This window comes from Pocillopora verrucosa, chromosome 7 (assembly GCF_036669915.1).
Source record: "Pocillopora verrucosa isolate sample1 chromosome 7, ASM3666991v2, whole genome shotgun sequence".
Classification (NCBI taxonomy): Eukaryota; Metazoa; Cnidaria; class Anthozoa; order Scleractinia; family Pocilloporidae; genus Pocillopora; species Pocillopora verrucosa.
The window spans coordinates 5,814,118-5,836,183 of NC_089318.1; the positions used below are offsets into that span (position 1 = coordinate 5,814,118).

Genomic DNA, 22,066 nt, shown 5'->3' on the forward strand with positions numbered 1-22,066 from the left:
CGCGAAGGGCTATTCAGACATGCATGCCCACTGCAATCGATTGATCCCGAATTCATTGTTTTGATGTAATATTTCCGATTCTTGCTTCCTCTCTTTTGTATATCAGCCCACAAACTGCCGAAGTAGGTCATCAGCATTTAAAAGTCGGTTTCCCTTGTCAGGATCTTGCAGTCTTAGGCTGTCAGGCCAATTATGTAAGCCGCAAATCCGGTGCAACGAGAGGAAGCGGACTTCTCAGTACGTGCGCGCTTTTGTAAAAGCCTCAGTCAGAAATTTCATTGGATCTCAAGAAATGATTACAATTATCGACTCTGTTAGCTGTGGTTTGGAATGATATGTGATTACTGCAGGATATCATGCCCATATCTGAGTATGAAAACAATTTAACCGCCACAAAATGGAAGGGAATGTTTGTATCCGCGCTCAGAAAGGTAAGCAGTTGTGCGAGAATTCGACCCATCATTCCGCTTTCGGGGGAAAAGGGTGACATTCCGATTGATTGATCTCCTCAACCTGCATGCAGATGTGATCTTCGATCTCTGAAAAGCAAGGTTCGTATTCAAGGGATGCGGTTTTTCGGCTTAGAACGTTACTGTACGGTATTGTTAATTGCTTTGCGAATTTTGTAGGTTGAGGACAAGGAGGCGTGATTGAAATTGGGTCATAACTTACTGGGCCTTTCAAATTCGCTTTTAGGTGCAATCGCAGGTTCACCCTGCGTTGAAAGTACACGACGAAGCGCTGGAGTATATCGAGTCTTTGATCGTCCAACTCATGAATCATCTGTGCGCCTGCCAGCCACGTTCAGTCGCCGACGTGGAGGAACGAGTTATGAGCTCATTCCCTCATCCGATTGATAAATGGGCAATCGCAGATGCGCAAGCTGCGATCGAAAGGGGAAGGAAGAGAAATCCTGTGGTTTTACCGGCGGACAAAGTGCATGCTATAATCAAGGTGATGTTGAGTTCGTGCTAGGAGCGCAGTTTGTTTTCCTTGTTAAAATTGAAGCAGCTGTCATGTTGGTATATCCATTTCGTTTATTGAATTAATCAACAACGTTATTAGGATTCGCTTTGAAGAACTTCCTATTTTTCTTTCACTTTGGATTGTGTACAAGTAACAAGTTGTTTATTGTTTATTTGAGATATACTTTGCGCTAGTGGCAGTGCAAGAATTACTTTCAAGATGTCCGATCGATTTTTATGTTAATCTTGTAAAAACATGTCGTTAGATCTTAATAACTTAACCCTCAGCTGCTCGTCCAATTGTTTGTGCGTGCCCCGCTATTCTTGTGAGAAACATAAACTTCCACTACCGCTACTTCCTCTTCCACTATCGGATTAAAAAAGTTGTAGACAAACTTTAACTTTTCTCAATGTACAAAACATCCGACTGAGTTATTGTTTGCAACTCAAAATGAAAACTCACTTTGCGGTTCACTCTTAAATTGTTCCAAATCATACTAATTATTGTCTTAATTTTTTTGCTTATTGCTTACGTGAAACTTAGCAGTGATTCTACCATAAAATGTTGTGTTTTGAGTTGTTTCAAAGGATGTTATTAGAGTGTTAGGATTGGGAAATAGTTTTTTGTATTCAGGAACTTCAAAGTTGGCACAGTGCATTTCTTGGAAGAAGATTGCAACTACTTCTAATTTGCTTTGACTTCAACCCATTAGTTGCAGTTTCCTTGTTTCATCCTTTAAAACCAAATGGTGCTTAGAAAAATTATGCGTAGGTGTCACAGGCAAGAACTCCTGACTTCCACCTGCCATCCACACCTCAAAACATCTGTACTTAAACACCCTGACAAAGAAATTTTGTTGTGGTCTGCAGGATATTCTTGGATTCAGGGTGGAATCCCAAGTAAGCCTTTACATTGTGGCTGTTATGGAGTACATATCTGCTGATATTTTAAAGGTAAATGATTTAACCCTTTAACTCCCAGATCAAATTTGTCATTCTCCTTACTGTCAACCCTACAATTCTTATAATGTTAGGTCAGAGAATTTAGTATTGGATTAACTAATTATCCCCAAATTGATATTTTTCTTCATTCCCATCACTTATCTGGTTGATACTGTAATGATATTGTAAGGAGAAATTCTGGCTTGGTCACTCATGAGAGTTAAAGGGTTAAGAATAGTTAATGTTAATCTAGAGATGGTATCAAGGAGATTAGACACATATTAAAAAGATATTATTTTGCAAAAGACATATGAAAGGCTTATGAATTATATACAGAAAATACATGACAAAGTATTGGATGAATGCAATGTTTGATGCAAGAAATGTTCAAAGTCATCCTTCCCAATCAAATACATACAAAATACAGGGCTCTTGTGGGTTGTGGAAAGTCACAGTAAATAGCTGAAAATTATATTTCATAGAATACCAAAGCAAGAATTGTCTTGACGTTATGACAAACATCACAAAAGGTGTAAGCATTTTTAGGCTTACAAAATAGAGTGATAACTCACCTGATTGAAAAAAAAATTGATATTATGGTAAATATAGGGTTTTTGCATAAAGGATAGGCTTGTTTACTTGTTTATTGGGAAAACTCGCTGAAAGAAAGGTTTTGAGCTTTAGGTTCATAGTAGAGATTTTTTTATCATGATATGTTTTTTTTTTCTTTTTTATTTTAGCTTGCTGGTAACTATGTGAAGAATATCAGGCATGTTGAAATTACTTGCCAAGACATTAAGGTGGCTCTGTTTGCAGACAAGGTCAGTTGTACCTTTTTGTTCACCTCTGTAATGGCTGTGAGGATAAGCTTTTGATCTCTGAATTTGGCTGTTAATTTGTTGAACTTGGTTAATATTTTTTATTGGTATTAAATAAAGCACTGTACTCTGGCAAGAAAGCATAGAAGTCCTTTTTCATGTGATAGCAATGATATGGTCAGGGCATTGCACCTGCCATCAGGTGGTTTTGTGAACTAGTTGCTATGGTTACTAAGTTGTGTTTTTGGCAGGTCTCTTTTAGTATCACAAGGTGCCCCAGCAAACTGCAGTTTCATATCTATGAGAGGGTTGTAATCCAACTTGTGCACTCAGTAACCTGATGCATTTTATATTTTTTTTGATAGGTATTGATGGACATGTTTCATCCTGATGATGTGGAGACATCAGTGGAAGCAGAGGTTAGTAAAAAGAAAAAAGCAATTGACAGCCTTCACTCTTTCCTCAGGGTTTGAGCCAGGCCGCGCCATTGTGCCAATCCCGCACTGCAATTGAAATTGTCCCTTAAAAAAATGGTCAAGGGGACAATTTGTCCCCTTCAAAATTTAGGGAAAAAACTCGAAAGGAAGCACACATGAAGAGTTTTATCTCGGTACAGAAATTGCAAGCTAAAACAGAACGTGGAAAGTATATTTTCTTGCACGTTTAAAGTTCATTCTAAAGTCACGTTTCAGTCACACTTTACTGAACACGTACGTCTCATGCTCAACCAAGCATGGTGAACGCACGTGGTAATCTTTACTACACTTTTCACAAACATGCGAACTCAAAAGTTCAAAAGCTGCCTTCACAATTATGTTTTTCGCTGCCCTCAATCATAATTACGATCACAAGCAACGAACCTTGAAACACAGAAACACACGAAACGGATTGAAATCCACCAATCACAAATCACAAACCATGACCTTTTGAACCCGTGAAAGTAAAGTTTTGTTTCCTAAGAGTTCCGTTAAGATGATTGACGGCAGTGTTTATATAAATATAAACGCAATCGTCAGTTGGCTTTTGAACTTCAAAATTCGCATGTTTGTGAAAAGCACAGTAACATGTCACATCGAAAATGTGTTCGAACATTAGAAAGCTTTTTCGCTCGGAATCGAAGCCAGAGTGAATCAGAGAAAAATGATACAGAAGAAGAACAGTGTATTAATCAGGAATAAACGAATGAGGATTGAAGGAAACCAAAAAAATCACGAACTTTCCTGAAAACTTGGTTGCGAGATCACACATGGTTGCGCTATGAAAAAGAGGCGATGTTCTGCTATTTTTGTCGGAAATCTAAGAAGACAAACCCCTTTGCAATGGCAGAAGGGTGTACAAATTTTAGAACCTCAACTCTGCAGCAACTCTTTTCTACAGCCCTTGATGTTTGAGCTAGAACCAACTGAAGAATAAGTACATTTACGTTTACCAGTGATTAAGAAAGGAATTGAAGTTTACAAGGCGATGCCGGGACGAGATTCTGCTGTGTAATGTTTTGAAGTATAAAGCATAGTCATTGATCCTCTGTTTAAATATGACGAGAAGAAGAAATTTGACATCAATAACATTTTTTCTTTTTTTTATCACTTTTCTTGTATTACAAGTCTTACAAGGATCAGGTAAAAAAAATGTTTTTGTCGGCTTGCCTGTATGAATGTAAAAAAAGAAAATGTCGAATAAAAATTAATATGTCTGTCCCCCTAAAAATGAAAATGTCCTCCAAAATTTTTGCAAAGGGGACAAATTGTCCCCCAGTGATCAAATACTAGCTCAAACCCTGTTTCCTTGATAATTCCAACTCTCTTTTTGATAAAAGTAGAATGATTTTTTTATCCCAACATTAATAGGTGAGGAATTCAGTTGATTAATTAGCATGGGGATCAGTCAACTGTGACGCAGTCAGCCAACTAGCAAGTAGTTAGGCAATGAATCAGCAAAAGGGCAAGTTAGTCTGTCAGTCAGGCATTCAATCAGTTAGTCAGTCCATCAGACAGACAGACAAAATGGAACTTCTTAGAACAAAGGAGGGAATTTCTATCCCTGGTGGAATGCTATAAGATTGTATCTGTGCAGGAGCACTAAGATGAGATCTAACCATCAATATAAGATGCAAACCAAACTCACAAAATTAAATTGTTATAAATATTCCTTCTTTGTTAAAATAATCAAGTTTTGGAACAATCTTCCAAGTAATGTAATAAATTGCCACAATATTCAAAACACCAACAAGTTTAAACTAAGATTTAAAAATCACATGAATGTTTATTGATTGGGCATTCCAAATTTTTTTGTTATGATATTTCTGTGATTTTTATATATTTTTATTAACTTGCTTTCATGATGTAAAATTTATTTCTTTTTTTATATATCTTTATTTTTTCAGAGATCCTTAATATGGGGTTAACCTCTGGGTTTCCTTTTTCTTAACCCTTTAACTTCCAAGATCTGATTGTTAATTCTCCCCTCCACCTGCTACACATTTCCTCATAAATGAATTGTGAGAATTTAGTGTTAGATCAAGATAACAACTTCTACCTGATAAGTTTGAGTATTCTCATTATCTGTTTGCTGAATAATGTATGGATATTTAAGGAAGAAGTTACATGTTAACCACTTCTGGAAGTTTAAGGGTTAATAACAGGGCTTGTTATTAAAAATACTGATTATTTTGAAATAAAGTATTGTATTGATATTCACAGTCAGACCGTCCGTCAAATTAATAATCAGTTATACAGTCAGTCAGTCAGTCAGCCAGACAGTCAATAGTCAGACAATCAGTCATTCAAGGAGCCAGTGAGTCAGTCAGGTATTCTTTCTGTGAGTCAGTTATTTAGTGGGTGAGTGAGGGCTATAGGTCATTGGGTCAGTCAGCCAGCCAATCTGTTATTACAATTATTATTGTGATAGCTTTTGTTCACATTGTTTTGGTGACTAATTATCAAAGTTATTATTTTGTATGACAGACATTGAGCAGTCAGGCAGCTCTGACCTATGATGAAGTTGTACGTGAAATGATGATTGCTGAAGCACAATACATCAGAGATTTGAATATGATTATCAAGGTAATATTTTCTTTAATTTGCATATGTTGCAATTCAGTGATTTTGTTAGACTTAACCCTTTACCTCCCATGATCTGATTGTTAATTCTCCCCTGTAGCTGATACATATTTCCTTGTAAATTAGTTATGAGAACTTGGTGCTAAATCAAGATAACAGCTTCTATCCGATAAGTTTGAATATTCTCATTACCTGTTTGCTGAAAAATGTATGGATATTGTAGGGAGAAGTTTTGTGTTAATCACTTCTGGGAGTTAAAGGGTTTAGAAATATGACTCAGCCCAGTCCTCCATAATGCATACTCCAACCCCACTCAGCTATTCTTTATTGAGTTTGACTCCTCTGCTCTGCTGTTTATGAGGCTTAATGTAATTTATAGTTCTCTAGAAGCAAGAGGAGGCAGTGTTTTCACCAGCTTCTTGATTCTGAAGTGTGCGTTACTTTTTTGAGACAAAATAGGTGACACACCCATTTGATCTGACAGTGATGTTAACCTTTGTTTAACTTTTTCTTTATGTACTTAAAAAGATTGAATTAGACTGGAAAGATAACTATGTGTGTAAACAAGAAGAATTGAGGCCAGGGGAATAAGTGCGTTTTCCCTGTGGGAACTCCCATGTACCTAACTGGGTGCAGCATGTTTTAACCTTATCAGGCTTATCACAACATTTATTCTTCATGTCATATGTAAAGCTTGATATGGTAGTAACAAACTGTTTGTTGGCTGTACTTGCGATAAAACTCAGAGTATGCCTTGTGAGTTATTTTGCAATCGATGTTGTTTTACTTTCCCCTCAAAGGTCTTCAGAGCTCCTTTTATTGAAGCCAAGGATCTTTTTCTGCATGAGGTACTTTTCTTACTTATGTTTTCCATAGATGCCCAGCTAGAATTTTGTCAAGGGAGAGGGGAGAGGGGAGAGTCACTTCCTGTCACATATCAAAACTATTGATGTATGTTGATCATGTGAAGCAGACCTGAAAACTGATGGTGGGAAATTGTGAGCAAGAGTATTTTAACTTGTTGTGAATGAATCTTATTTGCAGGATATCAGCCGGATTTTCAGCAATATTACTGACATCTATGAGTTCTCTGTTACATTGCTGGGTTTGTTGGAGGCAGCAATTGAAGTTGCAGATGAAGGCAAACAGCCAGCAATCGGGGAATGCTTTGAAGAAATGGCAGAGGTATGAAGTGTTAATGACAGAAAAGTAAAAGTCAAGTTTTCCCAATTTTTTTTTTGGTCATCTGACAATCATTAGTTTTTGATCAAAGAAGTTTTAACCCTTTCACTCCAAGCTCCTATTAGAATTTCTTCTTATTGTCTGCCAAACATTTCTTTTGATGTTAGCTCAGAAAATTTGGTATTGATTCAAATAATAATCGCTTAATTTATATTTTTCTTTATTTGCATTACTTTTTTGCTGATGTTGTAATGACATTGTAAGGAGAAATTCTGTCCTGGTCACTTACACAAGTTAACCCTTTAACTCTCATAAGTGACCATGACAGAATTTCTCCTTACAATATCAATACAATGTCAAGCAGACAAGTAATGAGAATATAGAAAAATATCAGTTGGGGCTTATAAGTTGATCCAATACCAAATCCTCCAAACCAACATCACAAGAATTGTATGGTAGACAGTAGGGAGTATTACTAATGAGATCTTAAGAGTTGAAGGGTTAAAGGGTTAAAATTGTCTGTTTATGGGGCCTAGAGTCATCCTTAAATTGGACCAAGTTGGCTCTCCAGTCCTGTGAGTTTGAAAGTTAGTTGGTTTGTTTTTTGTTTATCCATGTTTTGATGTACTGTAGAATGCCGAGTTTGAAGTTTACTACACTTATACCAGCGAGCAGACTGCTTCAGCGAGCAAACAGTACAGACATCTTGGCATAGGTGGAAAACTTTCAGAGTTGTTGTTAAGAACTCCAGTGGATGAATACTTCAAGGTATGATTGTTTATGAGGAGTAAAATATTCTGGCTACCTAACTTTTCCCAAATTTACCTGCTTTTTTTCAAATTGTTGCTCCTTCCCCCATCTCCCCTCCTTGCCCTACCCCTTCCCCCCCCCCTTACTAAAATGAGAGTTACAATTTTGCAGAAGAATTGCCTTCAATTTTCAATTGGAGGATTAGAGGCTCCAAAATACTCCATCTTTGCTTGGAAACTGGATAACTTTCTTTGCAAACCAGCAAAATTAAATATGAAATTAAGATGAAACATAAAGTTATGCATTAGCTGATTCAGTTCAGTTTCAAAGACAATGACCATAACTTTTTTTCCCTAGGCAAAAGGCCCAGGTTTCAAGGAAGCTGTGCAATATTGCCTTCCCAAGATGCTTATGATGCCTGTCCATCATTGCTTGCACTACTTTGACCTCATTAAGGTAACAGCAAGTGATTCTTATTGCAGAGTGCAATGAATGGCCAACACAGAATTTCCCTTACAATATTGATACAATATCAAGCAGACAAGTGATGAGAATAAAGAAAATATCAATTAGGGGATTGTTAGTTGATCCAATACCGATTTCTCAGAACAAACATCATAAAAGTTGTATGGTAGACAGTAAGGAGAATTACTACTGTTTTCAGATCAATTTCAACCAAGGTTACAGGGCGTGTAAACTTTAACTGTATGTCATATAAACTCCACATGTATATATTCCAACAAACATGGCAAAAAAACTTTCATTGAATGAGCTTAGCCACACAATAACCTCCAATCAGTGCTTAGGACATTAACAAGCTAAGGTAATAGAGAATCCAGATGGAAACCATGTTTACTTTCCCTGTAATTGGATTGGTCAGTATGGTGTCAGAGATTGGGTAACAGTAATCACACTGTAAATAAATTTCATGGCTGATAGCACCATAAGGTAATCCTTGCTGAATCAGATTCACTTCCAGAAGGTCTTGTACATAAGAATCAAGTGACCTAAATTAAGCCATGATGATTTCACTTTTTGCAGTTGTTGCTTAGGACCTCTCCTGATGAAGATGACATTGAGAGCTTGGAGCAGGTACAATTTAAAACAAAGAAATAAACAGTATTTCTAAATTATTTAAATTAAAAGTACTCTGCTTTTATAAGTAGGTAACCTGTTTCAGAAAGAAAATATTTTGAAAATGTTACAATGAATTTAGCCCTGTCTTTGCAGGTTTCTTAACTTTTTCTTTATGGGTACCTAGTACTTTCACTGCAAGCCAAAAAATGCTTTTTGTCCATTCTGTTCTTATATTCTAACGATCTCTCTCATTTTTTTTAAATAAAAGTGTGTAGGACCAGCTAAGGTGCATTTATTTATTGACAGGCTCAGAGTGCACTGGGACCACTTCAAGCACAGATGGAAAGAATTGTCCAGTCATTGGGGAATATCACAAAGAGAAGAGAGTAAGTTGAAAAGAAACACAAAAGGGTTTGAGGAGGTTCATCATTTTTAGCATGTGAGCAGACCTTTGTTCTTAGGGCTTTGTCGTAAGCATTTCTCTGCCCATGGGAAAGTAGGAGGCCTTAGGTAATGTAAGTGGACAAGAGGTTTGTAAGGGGTCTGGTGCTGATAATTATCAGTGCTAGACCCCAGCAAACCTCTGAAGAGCAAGATTTGAAGCCATTCACACTTGAAGAATGAGGTATATTCCATGTCATCCAGGCTTGAAATGAGCTTTTTGTCCCATGGCTGTAAAAACCAAGCATATTTCATGCATCCTGCAATTGTCTGAGTATTATGATTACCACTAAGACTTCAGTACTTTTGATGGATTCTGAGGGGCTCTATTGGATTGGGAGGGACTCCATTAAAAGATTCTAGTGGAGTCCATCGGACAACATTTTTACCCTTCCTGATGTTCATCTGACTTCTGCTACTCTTTAGCCTCATGACTTCTGGCAATATTACTTCCATTGGAAGGTGTTAGGAATAGAATTTTGTTTATTCTATTGGAAAACTATGTTCTCCTTCAGAATCTACAGATATGTATGCCAACTCATTTTAAATGTTCACGTAGGTAGTGAGATGTGCATTGTAGGTAGTGAGATGTGCGTTGTGTGAAAAATGAGGGCATGCTGGCAGACCACAAAATGTTTCTCTTTGAATTGTTTTTAAAATCATTCAGATTACTAAATAGTCACAACCTACAAATTTGTTTTTTGTTAGGGACCAGTTCACAAAAGCGCAGAAAAGGAAATCAGGAGCTTTCCGATCAGCAGCTGTGATCATGAATGAATTACAGAGAAGCATTGAAGGATGGGAGGTTATTACATGATCTGTTGCCATAAAGAGTACAAAAATATTTTATTTGCCCACTTAACTTTACCCAGGGATCCAAGCCTCTGCATGACTGAAAATGTTAAGCATCCAAACTTAAAAAAATACAACTTTCAGGTCAGAAAAGTAGTTCTCAACAGTCACTGAATAACTGGTTGTATTCATATTTGATATAATGCTCAACTGAATGGCTTCAGTTTCATTAGTTTCCTTTCCATAAAATATTTCCCGAGCCTTAAATAGTTTCCATTAAAATGGTTCCTTTCAGTTACTACCAGTTACATTATGGCATGATGACAATGTGATATTCAGCATTTCACCAAAGCCTACAAAAGTAATATATAGAAAATAACTCTTTTCCAACTCTGCGATGAAAAGACAAGTTTGGTATCAAAGAGCTAGACGCCATGCTTTCTATTAGACACTCATGTTTGTTTAGAACAATGCCTTCTCATGACTTGTTGGGTTTCTAAGCTCTTTTTTTTTTTTTTTGTATCTTTGAAGGGGAGAGATATTTCACAGTCTTGTACAGAAGTAATGAAAGGTAAGGTCAGTTGTAACTAATATGTCTTCAGCGAAGGAGGAATCACAAACTTGAATCTACACGAGTTTCTTTTTTTGGAGTTTCTATGTCTGATGTATGTAGTTTCTGATGTATGAAACTTTGATTGATCTACATGTATGTAGCTTCTGATGTATGTAGCTTCTATGTCTGATGTATGTAGCTTCTGATGTATGGAGCTTCTATGTCTGATGTATGTAGCTTCTGATGTATGTAGCTTCTATGTCTGATGTATGTAGCTTCTGATGTATGTAGCTTCTATGTCTGATGTATGTAGCTTCTGATGTATGGAGCTTCTTCGACTGATGTACATGTATGTAGCTTCTGATGTATGGAGCTTCTATGTCTGATGTATGTAGCTTCTGATGTATGTAGCTTCTATGTCTGATGTATGTAGCTTCTGATGTATGGAGCTTCTTCGACTGATGTACATGTATGTAGCTTCTGATGTATGGAGCTTCTATGTCTGATGTATTTAGCTTCTGATTTATGGAGCTTCTTCGACTGATGTACATGTATGTAGCTTCTGATGTATGTAGCTTCTTTGACTGATATATGTGGTTAATTTTTACTCACACAGAGGGAACCCTTGGTAAGATTCATCCAAACAAAAGGGACACTGAAAGATATTGTTTTCTCTTGGATGGTCTTCTTATCTGTTGCAAACAGGTAATATTTTATCGTTATATATTTTGTCGCGTGTTTTTTATCGTTAATTTGAATTTGTTGACTGACCTTCCTTTTGACAAAGTAAACCATTGACCGATGAGCAACCTTAAAAAAATGATCGACAGATTAATTGAACGACTGACTTAGTGAAGGATTCTTGTAAACTCAAGAAATGCCGTAAATAAACGCAGAATTTTTTTGGAATATTTCCCTGGACATTTGATTGAGAATTTGTTTTCAAAATAACGAGGAAACCATTCTTCAGTAAAAGTACCTCTTTCTTTTTTGTTCGCAAAGTAATAATGAATCAATCTCCAGTTACTTTCCAAATTCTTTCACTTTCAGGCTGGGAAAAGTGCTTGATTTTCCAAGTGTACGATTACTTGTACAAACCCTATACATGCCTGACTGTCTGTGTGTATTTAAATGACTGTCTCTGTCTTTTGGTGTTTTGAATGATTGATGACTGTCTAGCCATATGACTGACTGTCTGCATAGTCAGTGTCTGACCAGCCCCTATCGGTGACTGGTTATGCGATAGAGTATGTTTGATCAGATGGGCCAACAGAAAGAGACAGGGATGTTGTATATGTGCTAGATCCCTTGCAGACTTCTCACCAGCTTGCGTTTCTGGAGGCCTCATATTTCCGAAGAAAACGCTCTTGCCCAACCATTAGTAACGAGGCCTAACCGCAAATCAAATCCATGGACATATGTTCATTCTCTGATTAAATATTATTACTAATTATAATTAATGATCTTGTTTTCAATGAATTTTTCAGAATACAAGACTTTCATTGACAGGGCCATCACCCGAGTACCGACTGAAAGAAAAGTATTATATAAGAAAGATTGAAATCAACAATCTTGATGATACAGAAGGTAACTAGAATGCCACAGTATCTGGTCGTTTCGTACTTAGTCGTTTCGCACACATATATAGTCGATTCGTACCCAAGTTTGAATCGGTTCGTGCCCAAACCGCTGATCGATCCTTACATTTATTCGAAATACCTCACCCGCGAGCGTGTAAACAGACGTCACTCGTTGCGTACGAAACGTCTCGACTGACTGGGTATGAAACGACCGCTAACCCTACCAAGTAATACCTTTGAAGGAGAAAGTGGAACCGATAAACAGAGAAAGATGTTTTCGTCTTGTCACGAGCGTGGGACAAAGAAAAAAATTCGAGTCCCCATGAGGAATCGAACCTCAGATCTTCGCATTCCGCACTCCGATGCTCTAGCCACTGAGCCACAGAGACTCCACGGTGAGCAAGGTCTATTACGAAGTTCATATGACATGCATCCTGCATACTGCTAGGATCAGCAATGTCGAACGCGTAATGTTTGTAGAGAATTATTTTTATCTACAAACATTCGACATTGCTGATACTAGCAGTATGCAGGATGCGTGTCACATAAACTTCGTGATAGACCTTGCTCACCGTGGAATCTCTGTGGCTCATTGGTTAGAGCATCGGAGCGCGGAATCCCCGAAGGTCCGAGATTCGATTCCTCATAGGAACTCAGAATTTTTTCTTTGTCCCACGCTCGTGACAAGACGAAAACATCTTTCTCTCTTTTCTTTACCGAGCTCAAAACTTACCATGTCTCTTATTTCTACCTGAGAAACATTTGACCAAATTTGCGTCATTCCTTATATCTCTCTCTACGCCGACCTCCATTTCAGGGAATCAATTAATATTGTAAGGGTTAGCCTACAATGCATGGTGTCTTATTGGGACGATTCACGGTCGCATACTCTACAAGTCATGTTTGATTTAGAGTCAGAGTGGACGGTGGGGGTTGGGGGTAGAGAAATGTGAGAAGAAGTAATTTCAATTGCTCCACCCCCCCTCTCCTTCCTTTTGACCGTCGCTCACCCCCTGAGAGCAAATTATTTATTTCTCTCCCAGGCCTTCCGCTGCTGCGAAATCAAACATGGCAGCTATGCTTTTCACTAGAAAAATACTGAGCACTCGCTCGCCAAAATTACTCCTGCTCTGCTCTCCTCTAATTTTCACTGTAAAATGAGTTGCAGAGACTTGTAGCTTTGCATGTCGTGTGTTAATGAAACACTAGCAAACCATCTTATGAATTAAGGGTTTTTATTTTGTTAAACCAGATGTTAAGAATGCATTTGAGATTGTGGATAGAGATCAACCCAAGGCCGTCTTTACATGCAAGACAGAAGAGGAGAAAAACGAATGGATGTCAGTACTAATGACAATCTACATGAGAAGGTAAATGTGAGCCTTTTAAAACACGCTTTGCATTTTACGACTTCTTTTGTTCATTACACGGGATGCGCGGTGACCCGCGGCCAGCGCACTGGGCCTCAGGTCAAGAGGTCTGGGTGCGAGACCTGGCTGAGTCATCTAGTTGTGTTCTTGGGCAAGGTACTTTAGCCTCACAGTGCCTCTCTCTCCAACCAGGACAGTAAATGGGTACGGGCGAACAGTCTGGTGGCGGTAGCTCGCGATAGACTGGAGTCCCATCCATCGCTTCATGCTATAAAAACTGGGATAAGCTCCGGGTAGATGGTGGGGGCACTTGGATCGATTGCACCTTTTACCTTTGTATATGATTCGTTTTTTTTGTCTCTGAACAGTACTCTGGACAGAATGTTGGACCATCTTCTGTTAGAAGAAGAGAAGGCAATTCCTCTTAGAATGCCGAGTCCTGAGGAGTACTGGTAAGTTCACTCACAAATTGGCGTTATTGGCACAAATTATGCAACTAACTGTTCATGGCTGGAAAATCATTTTTGAGTTTTTGGAAAACTCGTTTATTGAGTTTTCAAGTAGATTTTTTTTGATAGTTTGAGTGTTTCATTTCCCTTTCAGTTTTGCTGTCAAAGACGCCGAAGACAACATTGTGTTCGAGGATGGACAAGGGGTATGAATGACAAAATTGTGAAATGTTATTGACTCGCTCTGGCTTCTATGTTCAGATTTTGCTAAAAGCCAAACTGGCGTCAAACTAACAAAGAAAACTAACTCCTAGTATTGCTCTGTAGCTTTCGTTTTAACCCTTTAACTCCCAAAAGTGATTAATGAGCAACTTCTTCCCACAATACCCTTGCACTATCCAGCAAACAGGTAATGAGAATACTCAAATGTATCAGGTAGTTGTTATCTTGATCTAACACCAAATTCTCGCAACTTATTTACAAGGAAATGTGTAGCAGTCAGTGGGGAGAATTAACAATCAGATCTTGGGAGTTAAAGGGTTAATGGTTATCCGCTGGGGTTTTATCCACATACAGTGGATCCCCGCCTTACGGTCATCTCGTTATTACGGCCGCCTGTTTTTTGGCCCGGCAAAATGGGCTTGCATTTTCTCAGGAAAAACTTTCTTTATTATTGTCAACAGCCAAATTTTAGAGTCGCAAACAGTAGAATCCTTTTTAATATTACCGCGTCATTACGGCCACTAGGGCTAAATTTAGAAAACCAAAATGCCTGTGACGTGTTAATTTCATTGATCTCTGTCACTCACTAATCAAACAGCCGATTTGCTGTACAAATTTAGTAAGTAAGTAAGCAACACCCCTCCCAGTTTTCAATACAAACACGATAAAGGAGATGAATCTTGACGCTAACATCTGCTTTGGCAAATTAAGATGCGATTATGAAATGTAACCCTGCCTTGGCCACTCCATTAGTTGGGCCCATTGGTGACCGTATTAGCGAGGTTCCACGTTGATTAAAATTTACAGCTTTCCCTGTGGGTCACACCTCAAAGTTACCTATATAGACTATTATCTAAAACCACCTGGGGTATTGAAATGTTGCGCGATAGTTTTCACTTGAATGTCCTTACAGGGATTTCAAGATTTTACCTCTGGAGTATTTTAAACAGTTTTTTCCGCCTTCGTCGCAACCTTTTTATTAAGTAGTCTGAACGGCTGATCATATCTTCTCACAGAGCACAAGTAATGCGCCGGTCATCAAAGGTGGAACATTGATAAAGTTGATTGAAAGGTTGACCCATCACAAGTATGCGGGTAAGTTTCATCCTCACAGGTTAATCAGTTTTAAAACTGAATATTAATCGTCGGAGGAATTTGATCATGGAAGTTTAGAACAAATTTATGTGTGTTGAAATAGAGCTATCTTGGATTGCAATGGCTTTGCTTTTCTTCGCAACATGATCGGCACAAACAAAACTCGCGTCACTCTCAACCAATCAGATGCAAGTCTTAGACCAATCGCAAATGTGTCGCTCGCATTTTCCCGCGCTTCAGTCATTTTTCTTCGCAGTTTGGTTTCTCACTGGTTCCTTAAGAAGTTTTCTTATGTTGTTATTGGCAAATGTTATCAGCCTGGTTTGGTTTTTCAACCTTCAGTACGAAACGCTCTATGTAGGCACTGAAAAAGCCACCTGAACGCTTTAACTACAACAGGAACAGAACATATTAAAGGAAAGAGCGAGTTCATATTAACATTGCCTGTTATTGCGAACATTTCTTAACCTTCCCGTTTCTTTAATTTTGCTGCAGATCCAACTTTTGTGAGGACTTTTCTGACCACTTACCGATCATTCTGCAAACCAACAGAGCTCTTAGGTTATTTAATTCAGAGATATCCTTTTACATAAATTATTCACGTTACATTTTGTTTACCATCCGAGTGATAAATATCTAAAGAAAGTACAAATTCAACGTGTGTTTACGGCTTTGGAGATTATTTCTTGCCTCTGTGAAGTTGATAACGTCTATTTAAAGATGCACATCTCAGTTATAATGCCAGCGTAGTAGTTGTAATTAACAGTGGTGTTAAACAGTTTGAAGCTTTAACTGCATCTCACGTTTGAAATACCTGAGCCTCCCCCTAGCGAACAAGATGAATTAGCCATGGCCAGGGGGGAGCCTGTTGTGCGTGAAGACCTCAAAAGATTCAGAAAGGAATATGCCCAACCAGTGCAATTAAGGTAGGTATTTGAACGAAGAGGACATCTTTGAGGTAGTCTTCTTCGAGACATTCTAAAGAACGACACCTCTTTCAGTAGAGTTATTTATCTTGTTGCATTTTGAGATATTTTTTTTCATCTGATCAGAGTTTTAAATGTTATTCGCCATTGGGTGGACAACCACTGCTATGATTTTGAACGCGATTCGCAGCTGTTGACGAAACTCAACGAGTTCTTGGACACAGTCAATGGCAAAGCCATGAGACGCTGGGTGGAGTCTATAAAAAAAGTTATCGCCAGAAAGGTAGCAGTATTTTTTGATGAATTCTAACTTTAGTCTCAAATCATTCTTTTCAGGCCCCTCCGACATGCTTGTTACAATTTTGGACTCCCACTGCGTCAGTCAAATAAGTTAAATTCATTCAATAAAGTTCAATGATCATTTCCTTTCCTTTCAGACGAATTCCGACAATGACATTGCTCCAGAAATTACATTTGAGAAAGAGCCGCCACCGACAGAATGGCATATAGCAGCTTGCAACGACATCGAAAGATTCGACATCCTCACCGTACGTTTGATTTGGGGAAGTTTTTATTTAACTAGAAATCAAGTGTCACAAATAAAGCGCGATTGCAATGGCTTTGCTTCAATACGCGCTATGATTGGTTTACATAAAAACTCGCGCGCCTTCTTAGCCAACCAGATGCTAAACTGGAATTTATCACAACTCGCTAACCCGCATTTTCCCGCGCTTGAAGGCTTTTATTTCAATCTATCTAAAGTTCCCTCTGTCTCTCTGTGATTTTGCCATTTGTTCTGTTAACCTATTATATCATGATAACTTTGGTTTTAATGTTACGACACTTAGCCAAATAGTGTCACAGGCAGTGGATTTATTCAATTTTACTTATCACTGTTTTTCCCTTGGATAATTTTACGACCGCTTTGACCAAAGCAGTGCGTAGCTTGTCTTCAATACTTTCGTTTAGGTTTAATGATGTTTCAAACTTAATTAGTACAAACGTTGATGTATAATTTCTTATTTATTTTCCCGTAGCTGCATCCAATTGAGATTGCTCGGCAGTTAACTATCATCGAGTCAGAGCTGTACAGGTAAAAATATGTTGTCAGTAGAACAAACTGTCTTTTTTAATGGGAGATTTTTGTCGTGTTTCGAGAGAGACACTCTAATTTTCGCATTTCCTTAACCCGTTACTCGTCCAGTTTGCACTCGCGCGCTTATATACAATTTATTTGTCCCCCAGAACTTTTCTCAAGTATCGCGTTTAGTTTCTCTTAAAACGATACGTATGAAAATTTTGGGAGACTGAAAAACTTACTGTTATTCCAAGTTATATCTCCGAGGGAAGTCTATTTTTCCTTTAGGAATACGTAATTTCTCACTGGTTTATCTCCGCTTCTCAGCGGAAAAAAAGAGTGAGGGAATGGTCGCTAGTTTGGTGGAAATTGTATCGGAAGTGAATACATGTGACGTGTTCTGCGGAAACCCGTATATTGCCTCAGATTGGTTGTTGCTAAGTTACATCAATTCGCGTGCAATTTTCAACCAGACATTTCCTGTCAATTTGGTTTTTGTTAGATAACGAATCTGTTACATCCCTTATAAAGAGGAAAAAAAATTATCACATTTTTTCAGTTTATCAATTTTTTTTTGTCAGAGCTGTCCGCCCTTCAGAACTTGTAGGAAGTGTGTGGACGAAGGAAGACATTAAATATCTTACTTCACCGAATCTTCTGAAGATGATCCATCACACGAACAAGATCACTATGTGGTTTGAGAAGAGCATGTTGGAGTTTGCGAATTTAGAAGAGAGAGTAGCAGTTTTAAACAGAGTTATCGACATTTTAACAGTGAGTATTGAGAAACTCCCAGGATGTGCTTGTTAATTCCCCTTTCTTGCTGCTACCCATTTCACTGTAAATGATCTACGAGAATTTGGTGCTTGATCAAGACCATAACCTTAACTTGATAAGTTTGAGTATTCTCATTACCTGTTTGGTGGATAATGTATGGATATTATAGGGAGAAGTTACACGTTAATCACTTCTGGGGGTTAAAGGGTTAACGTCTGAGCGTATGCTGACCGTGCTAAGTGCAGAAAAATAGGGGTGTATCCACGATTCCAGCATGTGGGAAATACATGATTTGAGAATACGATTTTGGCTTGTAAGGATATCTCTTTAATTTTTATTGTACTCTCTCTTCCATTTTTATTTTAGGTTTTTCAAGAATTAAACAATTTCAATGGTATTCTAGAAGTAGTCAGTGCAATTAATTCGTCTCCTATCTTCAGACTTAATCACACGTTTGCAGTAAGTTTGTCACTCATTTTACTTTACTCAAACTCTGTTTTGTTACAAATTGGTAGTGTAACGGTACTGATTTCTTTCTCTTCGGTATCATCCTGTTTTCACAATGCAATGCGAGGTTTCAATTCGATTTTTGTGGACGCGAGGCAGGAAAACTGGGTCTCGTGTATCAAGTCCATCCTCATTTCCAGGGCCTCTCTTCTTCCTGTCCCCTTCCTACAATGTTTTCTTTAGCTGAGACATTAACACACATGAACTTTCCTTTTTACGTTTTTCTTCATTATTCTTCTCATAAATTCCTGCCAAAAGTGTGTTTAGGTGTCTAATGGACGTCATAAAAACAGCTGTTCAGAAAGGCGAGATTTGCCTTGCAAAGTGATTTTTCAAGGGAATTTAAGACTATGCGTTCACTTGGTGCACCCTATTCAGTTCCTCCTGGGCTCACGTTCAAGCTTTTAGAATGAGGGTCCACCGTATTTATTCATGTTTATTGCATTTGAGGCTCATTTATTGCGTTAAATTGCGCCTGAATTCGAAGTCCCGGTGTGTAGTTGATTCTCAGTCCTACACTTCCCATTTGCTAGTATTGAACGCATTAAATCGTGTATAACTTGACATACAAGTTCCGGTTTTTGGAAGGGCGGATAACTCTATCCACTGCGTAAATCTCTACCCGGTGGACAGCGTTGTACTCTTTTCATCACCTATCTGTCAGATACCGAGTTATTCGGTGGAGAGTGTTTTCCTCCTTTAAGAGATCTGGACCTAGGACTATTTATGCATTCGCAAGATTTTGCTTTGTTTATGTTTCGATTTTTTCTTTTCTTCTCTGCAGGAGCTGAGCCCCAGACGGAAGCAAATTTTGGAGGAGGCGAAAGAGCTTAGCAGCGATCATTACAAGAAGTACATCGAAAAATTACGTTCCATCAACCCCCCCTGTGTGCCTTTCTTTGGTACGTTATGAGCATTTCTATTTTTGTCAATCACCCATTGCTGTGCAGGGGGGGTGGGGAATCCGAGAAGTTTTGACCAGGGGAGTGGTCAAAATTTGATTGAGAAACTCCGACATTTTAACTAGCACAATATTGTAAATAAGCAAAGAAATATTCCCAAGTAACTTGTAAATACTCTATATTGAGTAATATAATATTGTTTCCTTTGTTTACTATAGGTATGTACTTAACAAATATTCTGAAGACTGAAGAAGGAAATCCAGATTTTCTACCCAATTATCCAAAAGGGATCATAAACTTTAGTAAGAGGTGAGATCAGAGGCCACCTTTTGATTTGAGCAGTTCTCCTAACTAGTGAAAAAAACATACGATTAATTTATTTCCCTTCTTTTTTATTGTTACTTTAAATTTTTTTGCAACAGGAGAAAAGTCGCTGAAATCACCGGTGAAATCCAACAGTATCAGAACCAGCCCTACTGTCTTCAGAAAGAGTCCTTCATTACGGTAAGAATTAACAGAATGTGTGCGCTGTCTTTGGCGGGAAATGTCACTGAAGCGCACTCACTGGCATTGACCGTTTCTTGACTGATTGACTGAGTATGTGTAGTCTTGATAACTTTGGTTTTATCAACTGAATTGATATGTAAATTGGCCACCTTAAAGAGTTTGAGAGCTGATGCTGACCGCATTGCTTTCGACGCTCACTCGAGAATTGCTCTGTTTTGTTTTGTTGTTTTCTTTTTTCACCTTTTAAACAACATTTTGTGTATGAATCAGAGGTTTCTGTTGCTTGTCCCTTAATTTTGTCGCCTTACAGTTTGTAACAGAGTTTGTGTTTTAATGTAGGAATATCTAGAGACGTTAGATCCGTTTGAGGGACGAAGTGACAAAGAAATGGAAGACTACCTGTACGACTTGTCTCTGGAAATCGAGCCACGAAACTGTAGACAGCTTGTCAAGCATGTAAGTGTATATGTTGTGCATTAAACCTTTTACACCTTAGCGCCAGTGTACACATTCTTCATACTGTTCCCCACACATTTCCTAAGGTGCTGACAAGGAGAATTTGTTTAACATCAAGAGCTTAAGGAGGATTCGAGTGTGACATTGTAAGGAGATGTAAGTCACTCTTTGAGGTCAAAGGGTCAATTTCTTTCTTTTTCCTCCGCGAATCTTCGAACAAAAAGACCCTAGTAAGCTTTCGTCTGGTGTGTTGTTATCGTTTTCTGAAGGTTTTTTGGCTTTTTTACCGTTTCAGCCTCGCAAGACGGACATTTCCCTCAGATCGCCAGGCACAAGGCCGAGTTATCTACAGTCTCGTCTGTCAATCACATCTCAGACATCTTTGAGAAGAAGCGCCTCTCAAGCTTCGTACATTTTCTTACCAGACAGCGACATGTTTCCTTCAACGACGTCGCTATCTCCGAGCACCCCAAGGACGCCTTTGTCAACGATTTCCTTCCTGCCCCCTGACAGCGTCTCGGAAACGATTTCCGAATCTCCGTTGCTTGAAGACACAGAACCCGACTATGTTAACATCGAGAACTTTCCGGAGCAAGAGCCTCCGCCTGATATACCTCCGAGAAAACCTTCGAATCAGACAAAACATCGTGCGGCGTCGGTGAATGGCGATAGGCCTTCCGAACATGTGACTTCGCCTGTACGTCGGCAAATGTCGGATATTATTCCAAGTATCCCTCGAAAACCAACTAAGTCAGTGACAATAGATAGGTGTCAGAACATTGCTCAAGATGACGACGATGCCCCTCCAATACCCCCAAGGGAACCAAATAGGGGGCCTCGTCGAATTCCACCTCCGATTCCCCCTAGGGTACCCGGAGGGCATGAACCCATGACCGGGAATGTGGAATTAACTAATCACGAAGACGCTCCTCCCCCGGCTTTGCCGCCCAAAACAAAACGTTCATGACAATTGTCATGTCGTGACCGGATCAACGCGTGACAGGCCTGTCATTGTGTGACATGCCTTTACTAAATGACTTCTATGACACGGAGTAGCGCTTGGAATTTAATTTGTTTTTCAAATTGATCTTCAAACATAGCTGCAAATGGCTTCAATTATCTTAAAGAATAGACCTGATTTTGTTCAGGAATAGAATTATATAGAAGTATAAATCTGAGGAAATGTTTTCCCTTTTCGAGTGCGATATGTAGATACATATACCAAAATTTGGAGCAATTGGAAAAAAATTTCAGATTGAATGGACAATAAGCTTGAAGTGCATTCGTTTTCAGTCTTTTCATTAGGAAATGTGGCCGTAGAGGCGTGGAACGAGTGCGTTCACAATGGTAGATAATGATACGTTCCAGGTGAACGTTGGGCTTGCGGTGTTTCTGCAGCATGGTAGGGGTGGGAGAGTTTGGTAAAGGTGCCACAGTACCTCCCTGGGCACTCTGCAGTTACATTAAAGGCTTGACAAACTTTTGTTTGCGCGAATTTTTTTTTATAAAATTTTGCTTTATCGCTCAATGCGATCGGAAATAAACTTTAATTCATAGATATGTCAAATTGTTTCTTAATGTCCCAGAAAATAAAGGCTTATGAATTTTTAATGGCGTG

The 22,066-nt window shown here is 38.6% G+C and overlaps 1 protein-coding gene across 1 annotated transcript; it reads left to right on the forward strand.

Moving 5' to 3' along the window:
- Positions 1-26: 26 nt before the first annotated feature.
- On the forward strand, positions 27-22,059 carry LOC131795728 (son of sevenless homolog 1). Its single transcript, XM_059113371.2, has 32 exons — positions 27-431; positions 697-954; positions 1,836-1,919; positions 2,648-2,728; positions 3,091-3,144; positions 5,689-5,787; positions 6,585-6,632; positions 6,829-6,969; positions 7,600-7,734; positions 8,074-8,172; positions 8,758-8,808; positions 9,100-9,179; positions 9,943-10,039; positions 10,558-10,597; positions 11,196-11,284; positions 12,067-12,166; positions 13,412-13,529; positions 13,898-13,981; positions 14,133-14,184; positions 15,217-15,295; positions 15,791-15,872; positions 16,099-16,221; positions 16,348-16,504; positions 16,659-16,769; positions 17,259-17,314; positions 17,881-18,073; positions 18,443-18,535; positions 19,368-19,485; positions 19,704-19,794; positions 19,908-19,989; positions 20,332-20,448; positions 20,744-22,059. The coding sequence occupies exons 1-32, from the start codon at positions 357-359 to the stop codon at positions 21,413-21,415; spliced, it is 3,759 nt and encodes a 1,252-aa protein (XP_058969354.2). The 5' UTR covers positions 27-356; the 3' UTR covers positions 21,416-22,059.
- The last annotated feature ends 7 nt before the right edge of the window (positions 22,060-22,066 follow it).

Bases quoted from the DNA above. Each gene is read 5' to 3' on its own strand.
- LOC131795728 (XM_059113371.2), top strand. From the start codon at position 357: ATGCCCATATCTGAGTATGAAAACAATTTAACCGCCACAAAATGGAAG. The intron at 1,920-2,647 runs GTAAATGATTTA...TTTTTATTTTAG, and splicing joins TATCTGCTGATATTTTAAAG to CTTGCTGGTAACTATGTGAA. The intron at 11,285-12,066 runs GTAATATTTTAT...TGAATTTTTCAG, and splicing joins TTCTTATCTGTTGCAAACAG to AATACAAGACTTTCATTGAC.